A 24,156-nucleotide genomic window follows, 5' to 3' on the forward strand; every position below is an offset into this window, starting at 1 on the left:
GTACAGTACAGTACGATTGATCAATAGATGATGATGATGATTATTATTATTATTATTATTATTATTATTATTATTATTATTATTATTAATCAGATTTATATGCCACTCCTCTCCGTAGACTCGGAGATAGACAGATAGATATAGATATAGATAGACAGACAGACAGACAGACAGACAGACAGACAGACAGACAGACAGACAGACGAGCAGACCAGACCAGGCCAGGCCAGACCAGACCAGATCAGACCAGACACATATATACATACATGGGTATAAGTATCTTATAGAAATCACACTGACATTACATTCATTCTGATATCATGTAACTAACGGCACACAATAACATGGCATACAGCATGTTACATTTCCCCCCCACCTCATCTCCCACTACAGACATTCAGAGCTAAACCCACATGATTTTAAGAAATGGGCCCTCATGAGGAGAAGATGTTCACATTTGAATCAGTTAAATAAAAACAAAGTGTTTTGATTTGCAGTTAGATCAGTTACTTGAAAATCAAGGACAACGGCCTTCATTTGGCTGTATATCTAAATGGATAAGTAGTTTTTATACAGAAAGGAAACTCAGGAAAAAGGGGGGAAAAAAGAAAGAACCTACAGATTAAATCTTTAGCTCAAATATGTTGCCTACTGGGCTAGTTTGATTCGACTGTGCCTCTTGCAATGATTTACACACTCAGCATAATCACTGAGGTACTTTTTAAATTTAAAATTATAAACTTTTATTAATTGCAGCTGTAGCATTGTACACTTTGTTGAGTAGAGGTTTACATCATTCTAAGAGAGCCACATTGGTGCATTGGTTTTGACAAAATAATCACAGTCAAGATTGAAACAGACCTCAGTTCTATGAATACAGTTAATGTGCTAATTTCTTAGTATGCAAATGGGAGTCACAGAGCAGCTAAGCAAATGTGGGGCTAGGGAATGGGGAGAGGTCAACTGAGTCTGAACTTAGTTTTTCCATGCCACAAGGGACTGTATTTCTGAAGCTGCTTCATGCATTTTAAAGGCCTTGCACTTCAAAGGAACTGGGGGGAAGTGGGGGAGGGACTTCTTTTGAAATGCAAACGCTGGATTCAGATGAGCAATTTGTGCTGGCACTACAACAGGGAAAGGGGGAAACTGCCCCCACTTCTCAGAGTCCAGAGGTTTTCCCCACAGCTGCTATTTGCATAACACGAAGCACATGTATTAATAGCATTCACAGCCCTGATATCCATCTTTGTCCTCATTGTGATATGCTATCAATTATATATAAAAAAATGCATCCTACCAGCTGATCTCCAATCTGTGGCTGTGGGAGTTTTTTCAGGTTAAGGGGGGGGGGCACTTTTCATTTGCAATTGTTAGCGAGTATTTCTGCTTCCTTAAATTCTACAGGTGCCCTTCTCTCTCTCTCTCTCTCTCTTTCTTTCTCTTTCTCTGTCTGTCTGTCTGTCTCTCTCTCTCTCTCTCTCACACACACATGTAGTCCTAGGCTTACAACAGTTCATTTAGTGTCCATTCAAAGTTACAACGCCACTAAAAACAAAAAGACTTACGACCAGTGGCAGGTTCCACTTACCTGCATACCAGTCCACGCATCCTGCTGATTTGGGCAGGTGCCTGCGCGTGCCTGTGTCCACGTCCCCTCACGTGATTTTGCTTTTGTGCATGCGCAGGAAGGAAAAAATCCCACTGAAATCTCATGCACGCAAGTGTCCCCTCGTGAGATTTTACTTCTGTGCATGCGCAGGAAACAAAAAAAGGCCCAAAAATTCAGAAAAAAAGAGGGTGACGTCTGCCAGACTGGCAAAGATGGCACCGGAGCGGCCGCGTGCAAACTGCAGAATCTGGCGGCCGCTACCTGAATGGAGATCCAGAGCGTGCCGGTAGCAAACCACCACTGTTTACAACTGTTTTTCACACTTACAACCATTGTAGCATGGTCCCCATGGTGAGGTAATCAAAATTCAGATGCTTGGCAAGTATCACATATTTATGATGGTTGCCGTATCCCAGAGTCATTTGGCGACCTCCTGATGAGCAAAATCAATGAGAAAACCAGATTCACTTAACAACGAATGCAGTGCTTCCCTTAATAACTGTGGCAAGAAAGGTTAAAAAATGGGGCAAAATTGAGTCAACAAAGGTCCGCCTTGGCAACCGAAATTTTGGGCTCAGTTGCGGTCTACGTCGTGGACTACCTGTATACATACACACCTTTTCTTTTGCTTCTGGATGATGGATCTAAAAGAGTTCATCTTGCTTACTCCATGGGCTTTCAATCACGGTCTTGATTAAAAGAGGCCTCTCAGAAGAGGAGCCTTAATGGATTGTACTGAAGGAAGAGGCTTTGAAGTAGCTGTCTGTTTTGCTGAAATGAAAGAAGGACAAGTCATTTAAGGCACTCCCAATCAATACTGAGGGAGGGAAGATGACACATGGCCTGTGATGAAGTTCTTAGCTGGCTTCATTGAAATGAATATCAAGGGAAAGCAAGGCCAGAGCATTTTTATGGAGAAGCATTTTGAAAGGCTCTTGCCCATGAGAGTGCGTAGGCAGTAAGGTCTGGATTTCTTTCTTTATCGTAATGGCATATTTGGCAATTTCAGTAATATATTCAGTACCCATCGGAGGAAGAAAGAGTGAAAATTCATGTGGTTTGAAGTTCAGGTGGAGGAATGAGATTTAAATTATTCCTCCTAAAGGAAAGAGATCTTTCAAGTAGACAAATTGGGCAGCCAAGAATAATAGTTAATAGGATAAGAAAAAAAGGAAACTAAAGAGAATATTAAGAACAGCTTCAACAAAACTTTTAGGTGATAACAAAAAAGAAGAAGGACAAGCTACCATCTGAGCATGAAAATGCTTATTAAAATATAAAGGCAAAGGAGATAGTTATGCTAGCTGGTTTCTGAATTATTACAGTTCTGTTTTCCTTTTTTAAAGTGGCAAAACCTCTCTCCAGGAAGTTTGAGCTATTTTGGGAGCTTTCTCCTGAACTATCTTGCTATCTTTCCTTGATTTTTAAAGGTCTTCATTGTTGTAACACTTTTGTGTTTTTATTTTATTTGTTTAGCTTGGTTCATTTAATTTGTACTTTCTATAATGAGCTGGTGGATGTTCTGACCGAGGATTCCACAAACCATGTAGCAGACTCCTTGTTTTGACAAAAAACCCTTTTTATTAAGTTACTGTGAATTATTTTCATTCACATCCATCAAAGTCTTTCATGGGTAAATTTACAGTCACATACCTTATCTGGCTTAGAGAGCTGCTGGGCTGATATCCTCAAAATGTGGCAAGAAGTTTCTGAGAGTCACAAATCAATTAAGCAAACTAATTGTCTCCTACAAATTCCCAACCTCTTTGTTCCTCTTTTATTCCCTATGGGAGGGGCCATTCATTGTCCATCTGTGGCCTTACTTCCAAGTCGACCCTTGTTCTTTAGCCTTCATCTGGCATCTCTGTGCGCGCGCACACTGGGAACAGGGCTCCAGCTGTTCATCTACTTTACTGATGTTTGACTCCAAAGGCAGCTGATAACTGTCAGACTGCCCTGGCCCCATCTCTGCCGCAGATGCAGAGTATTCATCAGAGCCTTCCCCAGAATCCAGGACTGGCCCATGTTCTTCCCCAACCTCCTCCTGTTTAAATCTGCTGCTAGCTCTGCTGGCTGCTGGCAGACTACAAGACTGATAATCTTTTTGATTGTACTACTTAGAAATAGAATAGAATAGAATTCTTTATTGGCAAAGTGTGATTGGACACACAAGGAATTTGTTTTGGTGCATGTGCTCTCTGTGTACATAAAAGAAAAGGATACATTTGTCAAGAATCATGTAGTACAACACTTAATGATTGTCATAGGGGTCAAATAAGCAATGAAGAAACAATCAATATTAATAAAAATCTTAGGATGCAAGCAAAAAGTTACAGTCATACAGTCCTAAGTGGAAGGGAAAGGGTGAGAGGAATGCTGAGAAAAAACTACTAGAAATAGAAGTGCAGACTTAGTAAATAGTTTGACAGTGTTGAGGGAATTATTTGTTTAGTAGAGTGATAGCGTTCGGGGAAAAACTGTTCTTGTGTCTAGTTGTCTTGGTGTGCAGTGCTCTGTAGCGATGTTTTGAGGGTAGGAGTTGAAACAATTTGTATCCAGGATGTGAGAGGTCAGTAAATATTTCCACCATCCTCTTTTTTGACTCATGCAGTGTACAGGTCCTTGATGGAAGGCAGGTTGGCATGTATATGCCAGTAAATAAATAATCTGCCCCATGGCCCAGATTAATTTTTGTGAACTTTGATTGGCAGGGATTGCATGGCAAACCAGGTCCAAGAGGACAAAGAGGACCAACAGTAAGTAATATGGGGTGTTTTTTGGGAGGGGATCTCTGTTTAGTAGCATTATTAGCCCTTGATATCACTGCTCGCATTTATTATTGCTATCCACGCCATGGTCAGAAACCTGTGCTTACATTCTCCTATGCAACAATGCTCAATTAAAAATACTAAGTACATATTTTCTCCCATTCCTAGGGACCCCGTGGGTCAAGGGGTGCAAGAGGTCCAACTGGAAAACCCGGACCAAAGGTAACTTTGACAGAATGCAGTAACTTCTTCTTTTGTCTTGGTGCAAACGCCCATCTCATTTTTTAAAATAAATTGTGTTGTTTTCCCCCCCCAGGGCACTTCTGGAGGCGATGGCCCACCTGGCCCGTCTGGTGAAAGGGTATGCAAAGAATAATGTTTATTTCATTTCCCTTTTTTCTGGACTCAGTGTTTCTCAAATATTCCCAAATCATCCTATACTACCTGTGATGCCAATCTGAGTAGAGCTATATCCAGTGATGGGCTCCTACGGGTATGGTCAGGTACGCAGTACCGGTAGCAAAAGTTGGAGCTCCATCCCAGAGCACCCAATTTGCACTGAAATATGTTGAAACAGAATGCATAAGCCACAGCCACAGTGTGATAAAAACTTTTGGTAGCCCATCACTGGCATATCTCACAGAATGGTTTATTTATTTATTTTATTTATTGCATTTATATACCGCTCACTCCAAATGGACTCTAAGCAGCTAACAACAGGTATAAATACAATATAAGTAAAAAAAACAATAAAACCACATGTATCATAAAACCATACTTGCAACAATCAATCTTAATTTCAGGCCTGCCAGAAAAGCCAGGTTTTAACAACTTTACGGAAAACCGGTAAGGAGGAGATGATGCAAATCTCTGAGGGCAGTTGATTTTTTAGGGTCGGAACGGCCACAGAGAAGGCTTTTCCCCAAGGAAGATAGTTTTTCGGGAGGATTTTTCTCCCCATTGTGGTAAATGAGCAAGATCTTGTGAGTATTCACATCTGCTTGTATACACATCTGCTTTTAGAAAAGCAACCCCCCCCCAAAAAAAATCTGGCACTTTTGAGACATTTTCAGATCCCTTGTATTGGGTCTGTAAACTTAGCTTCGTTTCTGCTGAGTGAATTCTTCCACATGGGATTATTACAAGGCAAGAATTGTGCCACCATGGAAGAGATTTATGACTTACTGCTATGCCAGCGTCTATTGTGTCTTTCATTGTAGCCAGATGTTGCAAAAGGTAGCATCGACAATTAGAGATGGATGGTTGAGAAATCTGTTTAGATTGCAATTCACAAATGGAAACACATCAATTTACCAAAATGAACATATTTTCAGATGTTGGAATGGTTTGGGGAACTTTAAAAAATGCCCATAAATATGTTGGCTTGTGAAGAACTCAACATATGAGGATTAATAGCTGGCTCTATGGACAGATTTCTAAGCTGTAGTCTTTTTTTTTCTCCTGAAAAGTGTAGTGACAAAAAGAGCTTCTCTGAACCTTGGTGCCATTTAGACTTCAATTCACAAAATACACCTCAAAATCAATGCTGGCTAAGGAATTTTGGGAGTTATTTCCAGAATCAAGTGAGTTGAGAAAGGGTTGCCTGAAGCTTCAAAAACAGAATGGCTGGTGGAATATCTGAGCACCGGAGTAAGAAGTGCTTTTACTATTCAAATGCTACTTCTCTATGTCTCTTCCAAGTTATCCTTGTCCAGGTTATCCGGTTTTAAGTAGATTGTTAAATTGGTTTGAGATTTGAGAATATATTTTGGGATTTGTAGTCTGAATCATTAGCTAGGTCATATAAAACTGTCTGAAAACGTTTGTTCTGAGTTGCAATCCATCCAAGAAATTGATTTGAGAGAAGCTCCCTAAATTTTTCACTTGCCAACATGATTGTTCTTCCAAGCTTGCCAATAGAAAAGCCTGTTGAGTATCATTCATTTTCCCAGTGTCTGTCTATAGGTGAACCAGAACCAAAGAGGGCAAAGAAGGCCCATGTCAGACATGGATATGGTTCATCCCTTGCCATTTAAATTTATGGGATCCTTTGAAATACTTCTTCCAGAATTAATTTCTTCACCTTGTTTATCTGCACTGTTGCTCCAGTACAGGCTCGAGTTGGCAGGCTGAGCATTTACAAAAATATGACAATGAAATAATCACATCTTTTTCTTTCATCCATTCTGAATTCAATTGACTGCATCCTGTTTGAGTGGTAGAAAAGCAATATAAGATTTTCCAGAAATATTTTTTAAGTCATAAAATGAAATGGGCATGATTTTACAATAATACCCAAAGGTAAGCATCACCCCTCTGCTAAAAGACTATTTGACAAAAAAGACTATTAACCACCAAGGTCTGGATAGCTTTTTATTTACACAGATAATGTATTAGACAAGTCTGTTTAAAATTTGGTATCTACCTCGTAAGACAGTTTTCAGCATGTTGTGAAGTTTTATAGTCTTTGTCATAATTTCTGTATTTTATGATCCCTGTTGACATTTGCTGGGAAGGCAATAGACGATACAGAGGATAGTTGACGCATTACCTAAAAATATATCTATGTATGTCGGGCTGCCCAACTCAATGTGCTCATATCAGCTTTTCCTGAGCTTTGTGTTGTCCAGATGTTTTGGGCCAGTTCCTGAAATGTTTGCCTAGTATGGTCTCAAATAAAAGGGTTTAAGAGGTTATATTATATCAGAAAATGATATTATCTATTTATACAATATTTTATTATCATGTGCAGAAATAATATATTTACAGTTGAGTCATACGAAACATGACGTGAACTGTAAGAGGACCAAATTTGTTAGTCAGATCTGTTTATATCCTGGGTTTTTTCCTGAAGCTTACAGGGAAAGAAAGAAAAGAAAAGGAGAAAGGAAAGAAAAAGAAGAGGAAAGGGGAGGAAAGGAAAGAAAAGGAGGAAAAGATGTTTGTGAGAAAAAGAAAAAGCAAGGATATAGATCTGAATCAAGATAAAGCCCAATCTTATGAAATGGAGCTGATAAACATAATGAAGTTATAGACATAATTGCAAACAAAAGGGCTGAAATATACTGTGGTCAGAAAATATGCATTGGCGTGCGGTGCTCTAGATTGTTATGGGTATGTATGAAATAGAATGTATAGTTGGCATAAATTGTATGTTAATTCTGCTGGGAATTGTGAAACTGAAAGAACCAGGAATGGGTCCTGGGTAAGAATGTGCAACAGATTGAATGAATGTGAATTAGAGAAAAACATTATTTTCTTAAATACTATATAACATGAATGATGGAGGCATTTTACAGAAAAATATTTATGCTCAGAGTTATTTACTAAGCGCTACCTGTGAAACAAAAGGGCATTTTGCAAGCAAATGCCCTAATCATCCCAGACCTGGCTTATTTAAGACATCCAAGTCTGCTTTCTCAGGAGCTTGATTATGCATCCAACAATTAGATTGGGCTGGGTATCAATATCTGATCCTAATACTCTTTACACTGAGTTTTGTAATAAACCTCCAGAGGGGAGAGTGGGGAGAGAGAGAGGGAGAAATTGCTACTGTATACTGTATACACTTCTGCTTTGCCCATTCACCTGGTAGACCCAGTGATGATAGTGGAAACCATTAGCAGCAGATTCTTTGCAATAATTGTAAGAGTCTGCCATCAATGATTTTTATCTTTGCTAAGAAGGCAAAGGCTGATCTCTGATCATTAAAAATCCTTACTTCTTTGTTTGGCTTGCCCTCTCGATGGTATTGTTGATGGGTTGGCTTCAGATAGATATCCAGTTATCTGCTGAGACCAGAAGACATTAGACGTCATTTATCCAAAACTTAAAACTTTTTGCAGAGTCTGAAAAAACCCCTCCCATCCCAAAATTATCACTTTCCCTTGCCTTAGCAACCAGGTACAGTTTGAGAAAGGAAACTCATGAACCATCCCATCCCATAGATCATGTCAATATGCTACAGGTAGTCCTTGACTTACAACACTTCAAAGTTACAACAGCACTGAAAAAAGTGACTTACAATTGTTTTTCAGACTTACGACAGTTGTGGCATCTCCACAGTCATGTGATCAAAACTCAGAAGCTTGGCAACTGACTCATATTTATGATGGTTGCAGCATCCCAGAGTCATGTGATCCCCTGTTGCGACCTTCTAACAAGCAAAGTCAGATTCACTTAACCATGTTACTTATTTAAGAAATGCATTGATTCACTTAACGAATCTGGTGAGAAAAGTCACAAAATGGGACAAAGCTCACATAGCAACATAAATTTTGAGTTCACTTGTGATCACAAGATAAGGACTTTCTCTATAACATGGTTCTAGGAAGCCAGAGTCATGGCAAATGCCAACATCCCATGTCCTCAAAGGAACTAGCCTGTCTAAAGGAACTTCTCAAAGAAATTTGTGGATGCAGGCCATTCTTCATTCTGCATCCACAGCCAGCACTTCCAGATTTTTTGTCAAAAGATTTTTTAAAAAGAATGATTAATCCTTTCTTCATTTTGAATACTTACTATTACTATTAAATATTACTTCCTCCCTTCCATTTATAAACTTTTCAAATGGTTTCATTTTTTTTACTAAATTAAATTTTAGGGGGGTTTAAAAACTACTAATTTGAGCAAATATTTAATTGCCTTTAACATGTATTGCAGAGCATCTGAACACAGAATGATGCTCTGTCATTTAAATCACTGCTCCTTCAGCCTTAATGAAGTTTAGTAATAATATTTTCATGTCAGGTTGTATCCTTATCTGATAGAATTTATTTGGATGACTTGGTAATTTATTCTGAAGAATTATACTTGACTGGCTTCACTAAAAGAATCAGTATGCTAAAATAAAATTAAAAATGTTCCTTTGAACTGCCTATATTCCATTTTCTAGGGAACTCTAGCACTTCCGTACAAGTGGGCTTTCTCTTCAAGGTGAACTCTAGTTTTCTAATACTACCCCTCCCAGGGGTGAAATGCTACTGGTTCAGCCTGGTACGGATGTTGAGAGATGCAGCATTGGAAGGTGTAATCTTCTAACTTTTACTTTAAACCCACTTTATCTTTGATTTTGCAGTTTGCACAAAAACTGTAATCCTAAATTACCAGAAAGGGGGAACTGTTGAAATGCTCAACAAAGACTTGTTCTCTCTCAGCTGTTTGCTTCCTGCCATCCAGATCCCACTCGCCCCATTGATATTCAGGTTGATGCTTCTAAGACAATGTTCCTGTTCAGTGAGGGTTTTGTAACATGACCTCTGCTTTATACTCTTTATTCTGGACAGCTATTGCTAGCAAAAACAAAGTGTGATTTTTTTTAAAAAAAAATCAAAACTAAAGTGATCAAATATATTTTTCAGCACTGGTGCCATCTCTTTGCAAGGAACTTCATATGTTGAATGGGTTCCAAGAAATCAGAAAATCTACAGATGTTTCAGAAATTCATTCGGTACCACATCAGATAGATCTGATTTTCTCCCATTTCAGTATTAACCTATATTCCCAGCTTCTAGAAAAAGGAAACATGTTTTTTCCCACAAGCCTGACAATCACTGCTTATCTACCGGTATATCCTACAACTGGAAACTTTGCCCAACAGCACCAAATTTCAGTTTCGATCTGTGAGACTCCGCAGGAGATAAATTTTACATTTCACTATAGAGTGGTACCTCTACTTATGAACTTAATTTGTTCCGTGACCAGGTTCTTAAGTAGAAAAGTTTGTAAGAAGAAGCAATTTTTCCCATAGGAATCAATGTAAAAGCAAATACTGTAATGCATGCGATTGGGGAAACCACAGGGAGAGTGGAGACCCTGTTTCCTCTCAGGAGATTTCTACAGAGGCCTCACGGAAGCTTTCCCCAACCTTTTCCGGCCCTGTTTCCTCCCAGGAGATTCCTAGAGAGGCCCCATGGAGGCTTCCCCTGACTTTTCCTGTTACTGTTTCGGAGGCTCGGGCTTGTAAGTGGAAAATGGTTCTTGAGAAGAGACAAAAAAATATTGAACACCTAGTTCTTATCTAGAAAGGTTCGTAAGTAGAGGCATTCTTAGGTAGAGGTACCAGTGTACTTAGCAAATTTGTACACAACAGGATCAAGGCCTATTATGTATGGGCTCAGATAGTTGACTCACTTCAAGGGGATCTTTATTGATCATCTGCTGAGGGAGGAATGCACTATATGGCCAGTAGTAGTTTTACAGTTTAGCTACGGCAGTAACCCCACTTGGAAGTATTTAAGACTATTGTGCTGGGTCCTGGATGGATTCTTTTCTGAGAAAGCATCAAGGTCTATGTATGCTTCTGTTATGCCTGCCATTATGCAACAACCAAATATATATATTTTTTAAATATTTTATTACACCTCTCAAAGGCCTAGACCAGTGGTAACTAATCTTTTTGACACCGAGTGCCAACACAGGAGCCCGGATGTGTGCTTGCACTAATGCGCTCATGCGCTGGACCACCAACACCCGGAAGGGAGCACCTGGCCAGTGTGCATGCATGCACAACCAGCTGCTCTCCTCTGGGTTTCATCATGCATGTGTCCCTGGCCAGCTGTGATGGAACTGTGGAAGTGATGGAACCTGGAAGAGCGGCTGGCCGCATAAACATATGCGCCATTGCTATCTGCACTTCATGTTCCATTGTGGAAATGCATGAAGAGCAGCTGGCTGGTGCACATGTGTGCAATGAAACCTGGAAGTGCTGCTGGTTATAGTGCATATGCCCAAAGAGAGGGTTCTACGTGCCACCTCTGTCACCTCTGCACACCTCTGGCACATGTGCCAGAGGTTCGGCATCGCAGGTCTAGACTCTGTATTTTGTTATGAGTTTTTCTCTGAGACAGCTTTTGAAACCTCCCCTCTGCTCCAGAGACTGCTTCTTTGTTTGTCTATCATGTTCTCCAGAGCCATGCCTAATCATCTCATTTCTGACAGAGACATACACTTCATGATCTATTCTGAAGGACGTTCCCCTCTCTCCAACTGTTAGGTATTAAATTCCATTTTCCATGGGCAGATTGCTTGCCATCTAACAGCGAGACAGAGAAAACAAATACTACCTTCATTTTCAAGTAAAGAACCAATGCAATCACTTGCCTCAATCTTTTTTTTTTTAAAAAAATCTAATTTTAATTATTTAATTTCCTGGTTTTCTGTTTCTTCCCAATTCTATCAATGCACATGCTTGATATTTGATATTTGTGGTCTTTGACCACAAATTAACCCAAATGCATGTTGGTGAATTAGTGCATTTTTTCCGTGGGAGCTTGGCAGATGTGTTTAAAATATGCCTGTCTTATTGAATTTTAAAGCAGGACGTTCCCCTCTCTCCAATTGTTAGGTATTAAATTCTATTTTCCACAGGCAGATTGCTTGCAATCTAACAGGGAGACAGAAAGAACAAATGCTACCTTCATTTTTAAGTAAACAATCAATGCAGTCACTTGCCTCAACCATTTTAACATATTGAAGATTATCCGTTTGTCCAATTTATAATGTGAAAATAAGAGTTGACTGCATAAGAGAAACATAAAAATAGGTTCGATGCAATTAAATGTAGTTAATTAAAAGAACATGTATGAATAAATGGAGGGATGGAGGGATGGGTATAAAAGGGAGTGGCCAATATGAAAGAACTGTGTTGAAATAGTGTTATAGAGATCATGAATGAATGAGAATGAATTGCAAAAGACGTATATGAAAGAAGAGTGAATTTGTTGAGGGGGAGGAGATGATTGGAAGGATCTGAGAAAATAAAGAACAAAAATCTGGCCTTCTCCAGAAAGATAAGTGTTTACACAATTTGTCCAAAGTAAACAAGGGAAAGAGAGGGGGGAAGTACATATACTGTATGGGCTCAGGTTGTACATCACTGAAATGTGTGAAGTCAAGTTTATAACTCTCTCCAAACAAATATGATGGCAGCAATTCATAGTTCCAACTGTTCTTTATTGTTTTGATAATATCTCAACATTTAAATAAAGTACCATCTCTACAAATACACACGCACACACACACACACACACAAATGTATAGTGATCTGAATCTGCCTTCCCCATTGACCTTACTTGTCAGAAGGTTGCAAAAATTGATCACATGATTTTGGGACACAGCAACGATCATAAATATGAACCAGTTGCCAAGCATCTGAATTTTGATCACATGATCATGGAGATACAGGAAAGGTTGTAATTGAAAAATGATCATAAGTTACTTTTTTCAGTGCCATTGTAACTTTGAGTGGTCACTAAATGAACTATTGTACATGCAGTGTACCACCAAAGGTAAGAACACTTTAGACCATATGTATTCAAACTTAAGAAAGGCATATAGAACAATTCCCCTCTCCCATCTGAGGGGTGAGTTTGCCCTGGAAGCGGAGTAAAGACGCTGAGACATTGTATGGATTAAATATAGGGTCACTTTATTAAATTAACATAAATTTAAATAACATACCTTTAAATATGTAAATTTAAATATTTAAATTCAACTATAACTAAGGACCTGCAGAGGCCAAAACTAATGGGTGGAAATTCCTGCCAGAACCTTCCTTGGCAACATTGGGCATAACTCCTTGCTGAACCAGGTGAAGGTAGCCACCTTCACCTAGATACAAGCCACGCCCCCTAGATACGAGCTCACCCTCCAATCCCCCAAGGAAAATTGGATCCAGTGAGTCCCATGGGCATCCTCTCTCCAATCCCCGACGTTGTGATAACCCCTAACCTGCCAAATCCCAGTGACCAAAGGGAAGCCTAGATCTAAAATCTATGTGTGCCGCATCCCCTAACCATTCCATCCATACCGTCAGTGTGAAATAGGCAAAAAAACAGCTGCCTCTAAAGGGGAGGCCGCAAAAAATTCCTATTCGGCCCCGAAGCGACCCCCTAGAGACACACTGTTGATAGCGGAGGGCGGACGGGTGTTCGCTTCGGAGATTCCCAAGCAAGGAGGAGGTCCTGTTCAGATCTCCCTTAAATAGGATGATCTAGGACCTCCCCCTGAGCCCAGCAAACAGTGTGCCTCATTGGCATACTGCCAAAAGCCGAACTTCCAGTTTCCCTGGAAACCGGAAGTTTGGGGCTCCATGGAGCCGATCGCAGCGTCGCCCTGCTCCGGGGGCAATTTCGGCCAGCGGTTTAAGCCACCGGTCGTGCATCTCTGTAAGAGTCTCAGGACTCATTTATGTCACCAGGCTTGGGGCTATTTGACTTTTATCCCCTGGCCAACGAAAGTTATGTGAGTTAGTGGATTGAATGGGTATGAGTGTTTTTATGGTCTTTGGGTTTTTAGATTATTAGTTATTAATTGGATTCAGGATGTTATATATTGTTATCTCATATGTTGTAAGCTGCCCTGAGTCCTCGGAGAGGGGCGGCGTAAAAGTCCAATCAATCAAATAAATACTGATGTAATATAATGCTACATACATAGATGTATATGGGAATGTGTGTTAGTTATTATTTATTTGGGTTTAGGGATTCTGTTTCTTTCATTTATTGCGTTATTGAGATGTATTTTGTGTTTTTTTTGGGGGGGGGGCTGCACTAAGGAAGGCTCATTTAATTTCATTGTACACATGTTGTGCATTGACAGTGAAGGTTTGATTTGATATCAGTAGCACAAAATTGTCCCAATATATTGAATTTCACCTTCCACAGTACTCTAGAAATATGGCCAAAAATTATGGAAGCTGCAATCCAACCCATTTACAACAGTGTTTTTCAACCTTGGCAACTTTAAGATGTATGGACCTCAACTCATAGAATTCCCCAACCAGAATCTTAAAGCTGCTGAGGTTGAGAAACACTACAAATACATCAAGTTGAAGATATCTTGCCTACTGAATGATGTTTTTCCCATATGATAATTCTTCAAAGAAGAAACCTGGGAAGATGTGAACATAAAGAAGAATAAACATTGTGCCAAAGCATTGAAACTGGAGATAGAAGGCCAAAATTAAATTCTGAAATAATGTCTTTTCATAAATGGTTTTCTATTTCTCTTAATATTTTTTCCATTAAAAAAATAGTTCAGTTACATTTTTGTAATCTTTGTAGTGCACATTTGTATACAGTTGCCAGTAAAGTTATCAATATAACAAAATGAGGGGTTATTGTATTTTGATTAAATATTACTTCATAAAAGTATGATTCTTCTTGAAATGAGAAAATAATTAAATGTGATGTAAGAGAACAATGTTCACTTTTTTATTCAATGTGTAAAAACAAACCAGTGCTGTTTATGGAGTCAACTTATCATTTCAAAATAGAGGGCACATTTATTCATAATCTCTTGAGTAAAACAAAGTAATAAAGACAAAAACCTCAGATGTTATTTCTTTTAAGGTTTTATTTTAACTTCAGGCAAGCACTCTTCTTCATTTGTAAGCAATTTTTGGCACCTTAATTTGTTTTCAGCAATAATACTATCAATTGAGTATAGCAATTGTAGATCACGCAATAAAACCCTGGCTGAGCAATCAACTTTCAACATAAACTATACATAAACAGGTTCATATAATAGTAGAATCCTGTGTTTTGTATTTTGTCCAGTTTTCTGGCTCCTTTATACAGAAAATATTATTCCTAATAATCCTGGACACATTTCTTCTGATCCAAGAGGCAGCTGCAATTGAGCTCTTGCTATGTATTTCATTCTTAAATCCAGTCTATAATGAAGAATTCATGTTCCTTCCATAGATGACAGATTCAAGGAAACAAACCAAGGTTCCTCCCTGTCCCCCACTTTTCTCTTTAATATGTGTTCCCAAACATCTGTAATTAATAGTGGAAGAACTGAAAAAATTACCATAAGGCTGCGGAGGTATTCAGTTATCTGGAAATAAACTTTATTTTGGCACCCAGAATTTTTTCCCCCAAGCAAGCATGAGTTTGCCCCACAAAGCAAAGTTGGGGTGACTTATTTATTCACTGGATATTAATTTCCTTGTTTTTAATGTTTACCTGGGCAGCTGACATTACACTAAAATCAAATTGTCTATGTTAAAACTCTGCTAGATGGTCTTGAATTGTGGTCTGTAAATTTACATTAGGGAAGGGGATGTTCTCTCAGGCAAGGTACTTGTATATCAGCTCTGTTGTGGGGCTACAAGCAGGCAAACAGGCACTTCATTTTCTGTTACTGAACCACAAAGCTTTGCCTGACACACTCGGATTGTTCTCAGTGCTAAATTGTGATGATGCTTCTATTAATGTTCTGCCAAATGTTTGGTTTGTTTGTTTGATTTTAGGGACCACAAGGGCCCCAGGGACCTGTTGGATTTCCAGGACCCAAGGGACCTCCTGTAAGTACTTGTCTTAAAATAAACATAGAATGGAAACGTTGAAATAGATAATGTTTATTAAGCGTATTATCAACGTATTACATGTATTGTAAATATATTCTAATCTACTGTGAAGATAGCAGAAACAAAGATAGAGAATTGGACCTTCTAATTCTAATTGGATAATATAAGTTATCCAATCAGATGAAAACATGATTCCCTTCTGACTGGTTAATGTAAGGGGGGTGTGTGTGTGTGTGTGTGTGTGTGTTTCTCAAGTCTCTGGTTTGAATACAACTGTTCATACAGACACAGAGATCTGTTTCAGAAGAAAAACTACCTTAATACCTACCCAAGCACTTTCAAGATATATTCAAGCTCTCCTAATAATATTTCTTCAGAGGCATCATTTGTAAAAACCCCGTGTGGAGACTATCCTACTCTGCTGTTCCTCTACAACACTTTATTAATCTAAGTAACATCCTGTATGATGCACCAGATTTTCTAAATATTGATTCTGCATGAGTCTTCGGCATTATGTGAACTCATCCAAGCCCTTTAATCCAGCTTCATTTTGTCTGCCTTAAATATTGAGGTTTAGCAAGTAGAATCATTCCCTCTGAAAGCAGAGCTGCTTGATATTTATTATGATGGTTTCTGATGTATTCAGTCCTTCCTTCTGTCCCAGATTCAACTCAGAAAAGCTGGATGAGTAGCTAAAGGTGAGCTGATTTTCTTAATATCAGCAAAAGTAGCAAAAACACAGTGGAGTAACAAGCCTGAGGCCAACACATGCTCTCAAACGGAGACCTGAATTTAAACATCAAAAAATCGGCTCAGAACAGTTTCTCTGTTTAGCAAAGTACCTAAAGCAGAGCTGGTTCTATAGAACAATGTGCTTACAAAAGGTTCTTGCTGTAAATTGATAACAAAATAGAAAAGGCCTGAAAAAGAAGCCACAAAAGCTATGCAGATAAACATTAAAAGTAGGCAGCCTGTAATTATTTTACTATCTGCTCGGAAAACATGTGTTTTTGAGTAGATTAAAAAAAACAATGGATGAATGACTTAATGAATATTCTGTTAAAATGTATGTTGTTATCTTGAGGTGGTTTTAGTTCTGTGGCTGAAGTCCTTTGCTGTTCTTTTTAATGTCACAAACCTTCTACAACGCCATTGCAAATCTTTAAAAATGCTCTGTTTTTGTGTAAAGCCTTTATTGAAAGACAATTTGAAAAGCTTGGTTATTGGGAATTATCTATTAGGTCTTTGCAAATCTTTCAAAATGGGTGCTTTGGAACTTGCAACACATACATACAAAGCACTGCTTTTTTAATTACTATAGCAGCTATGTCTTTTTCCAGATCCTTGCTGTTCCTTAAAAGGCTGTTCCCAAATATGTGTGTGCCCAGATAACTTCCCATTTTTTCCCTTTGATACACCAACGGCTGCTGCGTAGCTTTCTCCACGGAAGAATACAAGCACCACTAGAGGTCACTCTCCATCTCTATTACATTAATCCCAACCCAAAATGATGAAAGGGATGAGAAACTATGTGATCTGTTATTGGCATACTATCATCAAAAATGAGTGCGCTACTCATACTAGCTGCATTATTGACTTTAAAATGCTATTTTCAGAAGTGGAACCAAAGCATTAAGTGAACTAATGTATAAGCTTACAGAATGCTCAGGCTTCTATTTAGCTTCGTGGAATTGATCAGTGCCATCCGAATCAGTGGGAAGCATTGCTGGCTTTTCTGTAAATGCACCTCTTAGGAAAGAATAAACCATTTTTGAGTTCTGATTGTAGATCTGGTTTGCACTAGAATAAGCAAACAGCCGGGCTAAAATTGTATTGAAATGTTCCAGTATCTCCTAGGAACAAATCAATTCATAGTATAATGTGCCAAAAATTGCTAAGATATTTTGCATCGATTGATTTAAAATCAAACAGGTGTTCCCTCCACTCACCAAAAATGAAAGGACAGCATTACATGCCCTAACATTTTGCAGTCTGTTCATGACACTCCACCTTAGTTTTTTGTCATAGCTGCGACATTTTGCTAAATGATAGTTAGGCTCTGCTTCTCTTTTACTTCTTTCATTTAATTGAGAGAATAATTAATAGAATTTGCCAGTTTCACATTAGGGATCTGTGGAGCTATCGTTTCAGTACAGAATGGAAAGTTACAATTTTGATAGCGCAGTTGCTTCCCTAGAGGGAGAATAACAATTTGGGAGAAAGTTTTGGCAAGATGGCTGGCAAGAAAAGTGTTTAACACAAATTTCTTGCCAACTCTTAGAGTTGTATCTCCAAAAGCAACTTTTCCTTGCAAAATATAAACATAGACATCTTTATTTTCACATTGTGTGAAAATTATATGTGCTTATGTGCAAGGAAGGAAAAACAGATTGCATTAAGCTTAGGGATAAGTGAAAACAAATGATGTTAGTTTTCTTGTTTGATTGTCTTTGGAGAGATTGTTATGAAATTTAGAGTCATAAATTCATAACGAAGAAATAAAATGAAATGGAAAATTCACAGTGGTATGAAAGTAAGAGAGCAATATTAAGTTCTATCTCTTTATCCTAGTGAAAAAATCAAAGGATAGCAGAGTTTAATCTCCTTTGTATAGGAATGAAATAAGAAAGATTTATGGTATCTCTATAACTTTAGTGTTATGTGTAAAAATAAATACACAATTTATTGGAATACAATATAGCTGTCTACAGCTGGCAGCCAAAATACTGGCATTAGATGCCCCAAGAAAGTGATTCCTGGAATCTGAAAAGGCCCTTGCTGATTCTAGATCAGCTAAATTCTCCAAACCTTCCAGCATTTTGTTCTCTTCCAGTTCAAGCTGCAAGAAAACTTATTTTTCTTTAGCAGTTACTCTTCAAAGATACAGGAGCGTGATTTCCAGTTCTTACTTTTCATTATGAAAAAATCAACCAAGCTCATGCCCAGATCAACAAAGCACAGCCACTCTCTCAGTAAGAGGACAGTAAGTTTGAAGAACTAGTTTGAAACACAGAGGTGTCACTAAGGCGACTAACTAAAAGTTATCCTTTTTTTATTTTTTGGTAAGTGAAATTTCATTTATTTTGTTTTCCAGGGACCACCTGGAAAAGATGGCTTGCCTGGGCACCCAGGACAACGGGGTGAAACTGTAAGCATGTTATTTATATTGTCTAATGTAGCCTTCTCCACACTCAAGTTACTGTAACATGTGTCTATTAAATGGGGGGAAGAATTCCAAATTTCTTCATTATTTTAAGTCTGTGAATTAATCAGTTATACAAAGGTATTGTTGTAAATTCAAAACACAGTTAATGGTATTTTGAAAACCTGTAAAAAGCACTTTCAGTTTCAGTGATTTTGCAGTACTACCAAAATGTATTTTTGATGCTAGTTATACTGTACGTTACAAATTTTGTTTGAATTAGTCTTGATTTTATTACAATTATCACTGCTGAAGTCAATGGAAAATCACAGGTGCATATTTATATTTGTATACAAATCAGTGTATATTCCTAAATGGATGAATGAATGCATAATATATCAAGGGAATACAGTCCACATGTTAAAAACAAAATTTATAAAAAGCATTTTAAAACTTCACAATCACCCTTCTTCAAAAGTACAAAACAATTACCATCATGCACAGAAATGCAGTTTCAGGAAACTAAGTTCTGTAGCTCTAAAGTATAATGTGGCCCCTAGTATTGTATTCATTGCTTTCCATATATTACTTAAACTCTCATGTCTGCTTATGACCTTGAGTTGAGTGAAATAGGCAACAATTTTTGAATCAGTATACCTCAAATTATTATTATTATTATTATTATTATTATTATTATTATTATTATTTATTAGATTTTTATGCCGCCCCTCTCTGCAGACTTGGGGCAGCTCACAACAACAATAAAACAATGTACAACAAATCTAATAATTTAAGAATCACTAAAAACCCTTATTAAAAAGCAAACATACACACAAACATACCATGCATAAACTGTATAGGCCCGAGGGAGATGTCTCAATTCCCCCATGCCTGATGGCAGAGGTGGGTTTTAAGGAGTTTATGAAAGGCAAGGAGGGTGGGGGCAGTTCTATTTCTCGGGGGGAAGCTGGTTCCAGAGGGTCGGGGCCGCCACAGAGAAGGCTCTTCCCCTGGGTCCTGCCAAACGACATTGTTCAGTCGATGGGACCTGGAGAAGGCCAACTCTGTGGGACCTAAACGGTCGCTGGGATTTGTGTGGCAGAAGGCGGTCCTGGAGATATTCTAGTCCGATGCCATGAAGGGCTTTATAGGTCATAACCAACACTTTGAATTGTGACTGGAAACTGATTGGCAACCAATGCAGACTGCGGAGTGTTGGTGTAACAAATGGGCTAAATACATCAAAAATCTGGGACCCATGACGTCCATGAGATTGAAATTTGGGGACGTTGTGGCATTCAGCTGTGGTCCTGAAATCATCATCTCCAATGCTTCCTGCCAGCTTCCCATAAGGCAAGTTAAGGGGAAGCCAGTGGGAACTTAGAAGATGCTCCCAATCCCACTGGGTTTTTTGCCTACCCACGAAGGCTCTATTTCTCTGTCTAAAGAAGGAAATATCTCTGAAACAATGACTCAATGGGTCACCAGTTGTCTAGAGGGACTATAGATGTGATAAAGGAAAATAATAATACAAACTATAGTTAATTTAAATCTGGATTAAATTAAAAGAAAAGTACACTTTGAAATGTGAACCCATGGCATCCCATTCAAAGGTCCAGTGGTTCCATATTGTTTTTAAAGTTCATCCCATCTTCAGCCTGAATATACCTGGAGAGAACAGGATTATGAAAGGCAGAATCAGATTATTTTAGGACAGTGATGGCGAACCTTTTTTGGCTCAGGTGCCCATCTAAAGTTTGGAAACGAAACGGAAGTGGAGCTGCCCTTCTACTTACCATCAGATAGTTGCAACCAGGCCTCCCACACTTCAGCCCATTTCTTCTGCAGCCATCAAGTTTTCCTGAAGGTCTCTGTAGCCAATAACAGAGATCCAGAACGATCTGGAACTCTGTTCTCTGGAACTCTTGCCAGTTGTGGAAGAAATGGTGTGGGAGGCCTGACTGAAACTGTCCAAAACCAAAGAAGTTCATGAAGATCTCTAACAGTGAAAAGGAGGTTGGGGATGACACACACAAGTGAACTTCTGTTTGACCAGTTGGGCCATTTTTGCCATCTTCAGGCTTTAGGAGCCTTTCCTGACCAAAATGGCCAAAAAGAAGGCCGAAAATCAGCTGGCCAGCGCATAAGGTAATGCCTTGCATGCCCTCACATATGGCTGCACGTGCCACCTGTGGCACACTTGCCATAGGTTCACCATCACTGTATTAGCACTTTAAAAATGTAGCAACCCTTATAAATACAAGCAGTATCCATTTATGTCTATCCCATAGCCATCCATGGGAACAAGAAGGAGCAAAAGAGGACATCAGAAGATGTCGCCCAGTCAAATGTGATGACTTACGTACTTGCATAGGAATTCACATAAATAATCTAGTACCATGTCTGTAAGGATGTCTTTGTGCATGTATTCTTATAAATACTGCCAGACAAATTAAAACTATCTTGCTACTATAGATTGCTCTCCTTGAAATAGGAAGGGAAAATTCATTTGTCTCCACATCACATCTTCTTTCATTCTGAGATGGCATTTGATGTTTGGCAACATCATGAAACTGAAAAAAATATCTGTCAACACTACTGAAAAAAAAAATTAGCAGATGGAGCAAAATATATTTCTTTCCTTCTTTACCTATTTTTCTTTCTTTCTTCCTGTTGACTTTCCATTGCAACGATAGTAACATTTAGGAGTGTACTGTATGTGCTAATGTGCTTAATGCTATTGCACTGGAAACAGTACCTTTGCCATTTTGCATCTTTCTCACACCATTGCCTACTGTCAAATTTCTTTTTCCGGCCCCCAAATACAACCAACTGGTCAATTTTGGCAGCCGCAGTGCAGTCCTAGGCTAATTAACAGAGGAATAGAATCAAGATCATGTGAAGTGTTAGTATGATTATATAAAGCCTTAGTAAAACCACACTTGGAATATTGCATTCAATTTTGGTCCCCACGAGCACAGAGAAGAGCAACAAAAACAATTAGGGAACTGAAGGCTAAAACATGCAAAGAACAGTTGCAGGAATTGGTCATGTCTAGTCTAGAGAAAAAAAGAATTAAGGGCAACATGATAACAGTATTCCAATATCTAAGGGGCTATCACAAAGAAGAAGAGTCAACCTATTGGCCAAGTCATTCAAAGGCAGAATAGGAAGCAATGGATAGAAACTAATCAAGGACAGAACCAACCTAAAACTAAGCAGAAATTTTCTGACAGTTAGAATAATTAATAAGTGGAATGAGTTGTCTGCAGAAATTGTGGGTACTCCAACCCTGGAGGCTTTTAAGAAGAGACTGTACAACCATGTGTCTGAAATGGTATAAAGTTCGCTGCCCAAACAGGGGGTTGTACTAGAAGACCTTCAAGGTCTTTTCCAACTCCGTTGTTCTGTTTTAATTAGAATAGAAACTTTATGCAGATGCAAAAGAAAATGAAAACAAATTATTGGTTCGTGGAATTCATAATGTGGGGTGAAACACACACACACACACACTCATACACACACACACATACACATATAACAATGAGCTCATGACAGTGGATTTGTCATTTTGAAGAAAATGTTTTAAGAAAGCTTTTTCTGCCCACCTCCCCTTTAATAATAATAAAAAAACCAAACATTTATCATTCTTTGGCATTGTTGATCTCTTTCTTTAAATGGTTGATTTACCACAGTGCTGTATGAAAACATCCATCTTTCTGTGGCACTTCCAGTAGTATTTATATCAAGTATCACAGAATTATAGCTCCTCCTGGATTTTACTTGAAGCAGCGGTTCAAGGCAAATTTGGAACGCCTTAAATTGCTAAAAGATTTAAGCATTCTGAGAGATAATGGAAGGAGATTTAATGCAAAAGTGTGAAATTTTCTTAAAGGAAATTTCATGCAACCTTATCTATTTATACAGAAAATATTTATCACAGTTCCTGGTTTGTTTTTTAAAAAGCAACTTAAATACAGACTGGATAAATACATGCACACCACTCAGTGATGGGCTACCAAAATTTTTACTACCACACTGTGGGCGTGGCTTATGCATTTTGTTTCAACATCTTTCAGTGCAAATTGGGTGCTCTGGGATGGAACTCCAAATTTTGCTACCGAAACCCGTAGGAACCCAGCACTGACTCCACTCTTTCTTCATTTTCACATTCATCTCTTTAAAAAAAAAATGAAAATTTCAAGTAGGTATATGCAGATTTTCAGAAATCTCCTTTTTTTGTTATACAATTTGGCAGGGCAGTTTTCATTCTCTCTCTTCCCCACCCCTTGTCCCCAATGGATTTATTTATTTTGTACATTCTGAAGACATATTTATAAAATTGGATGAGATAAAAGGAAGTTTTCATTCTGTTGTTTTAAAATGCTTATTATGAAAATGGTCTCATCTTTAAAAAAAAAAAACCCCACTAGTGTATTTGAAGGAGAGTTTGACTTTGAAAAGTGTCTCTTCTGGGAATTCCTGGAACCATATGACCGATTGCTTTAAAAAGTAAATTTTTTAAATAATTATTTTATGGTATTAATTCCATGTCTTTACTGCAAGTCCATGTTTCTTCTTAGTCACGACCCCTTCCCATATTTAAAAATTATGCACATTCCAAAAAGAACTTAAATTGATGCATTTGTAGAATATTTATTTATAAAATCATGCAAAAATAACAATATTAAACCCATTATAAAAATAAACTATTTTTTCATAGAGGAATCCTTATAGTTTAACATCAACACTGTTTTAAATGTTTGCAAGTACAGTGATTCCTCGTCTTACAAACGCCTCATCATACAAACTTTTAGAGATACAAACCCGGGGTTTAAGATTTTTTTGCCTCTTCTTACAAACTATTTTCACCTTACAAACCTACCACGGCCGCTGGGATGCCCCGCCTCCGGACTTCCGTTGCAAGCGAAGCACCCGTTTTTGCGCTTCTGGGATTCTCCTGAGGCTCCCCTGCAGCGAGGGGAGCCTCAGTGAAATCGCAGCATCGCAAAAACACAGATGTCCGGAAGTGGCGTTTCAAGGACATCGGTGTTTTTGCGATGCTGCGATTTCACTGATGCTTCCTTCACTGGGAAACCCCACCTCTGGACTTCCGTTGCCAGCGAAGTGCTTGTTTTTGCGATGCTGGGATTCCCCTGCTGAGATTCCCCTGCAGCATTGCAAAAACACAGAAGTCCAGAGGTGGGGTTTCCCATGGAGGGGAGCCTCGGTGGAATCCCAGCAGTGCAAAAACGGGCGCTTCGGCTGGCAAAAGGGGTGAATTTTGGGCTTGCACGCATTAATTGCTTTTCCATTGATTCCT

General features: G+C 38.6%; 1 protein-coding gene across 1 annotated transcript in view; it reads left to right on the forward strand.

Moving 5' to 3' along the window:
- Window positions 1-24,156, forward strand: part of COL11A1 (collagen type XI alpha 1 chain) — a 308,095-nt gene that overhangs the window by 175,084 nt on the left and 108,855 nt on the right. Inside the window, exons 28-32 of the mRNA XM_070748567.1 lie at window positions 4,321-4,365; window positions 4,546-4,599; window positions 4,694-4,738; window positions 15,635-15,688; window positions 18,786-18,839. Coding sequence (XP_070604668.1) covers window positions 4,321-4,365; window positions 4,546-4,599; window positions 4,694-4,738; window positions 15,635-15,688; window positions 18,786-18,839 — 252 coding nt within the window. The remainder of the gene's footprint in view (window positions 1-4,320; window positions 4,366-4,545; window positions 4,600-4,693; window positions 4,739-15,634; window positions 15,689-18,785; window positions 18,840-24,156) is intronic.

Source organism: Erythrolamprus reginae, chromosome 3, assembly GCF_031021105.1.
Source record: "Erythrolamprus reginae isolate rEryReg1 chromosome 3, rEryReg1.hap1, whole genome shotgun sequence".
In the NCBI taxonomy this organism is placed as follows: Eukaryota; Metazoa; Chordata; class Lepidosauria; order Squamata; family Dipsadidae; genus Erythrolamprus; species Erythrolamprus reginae.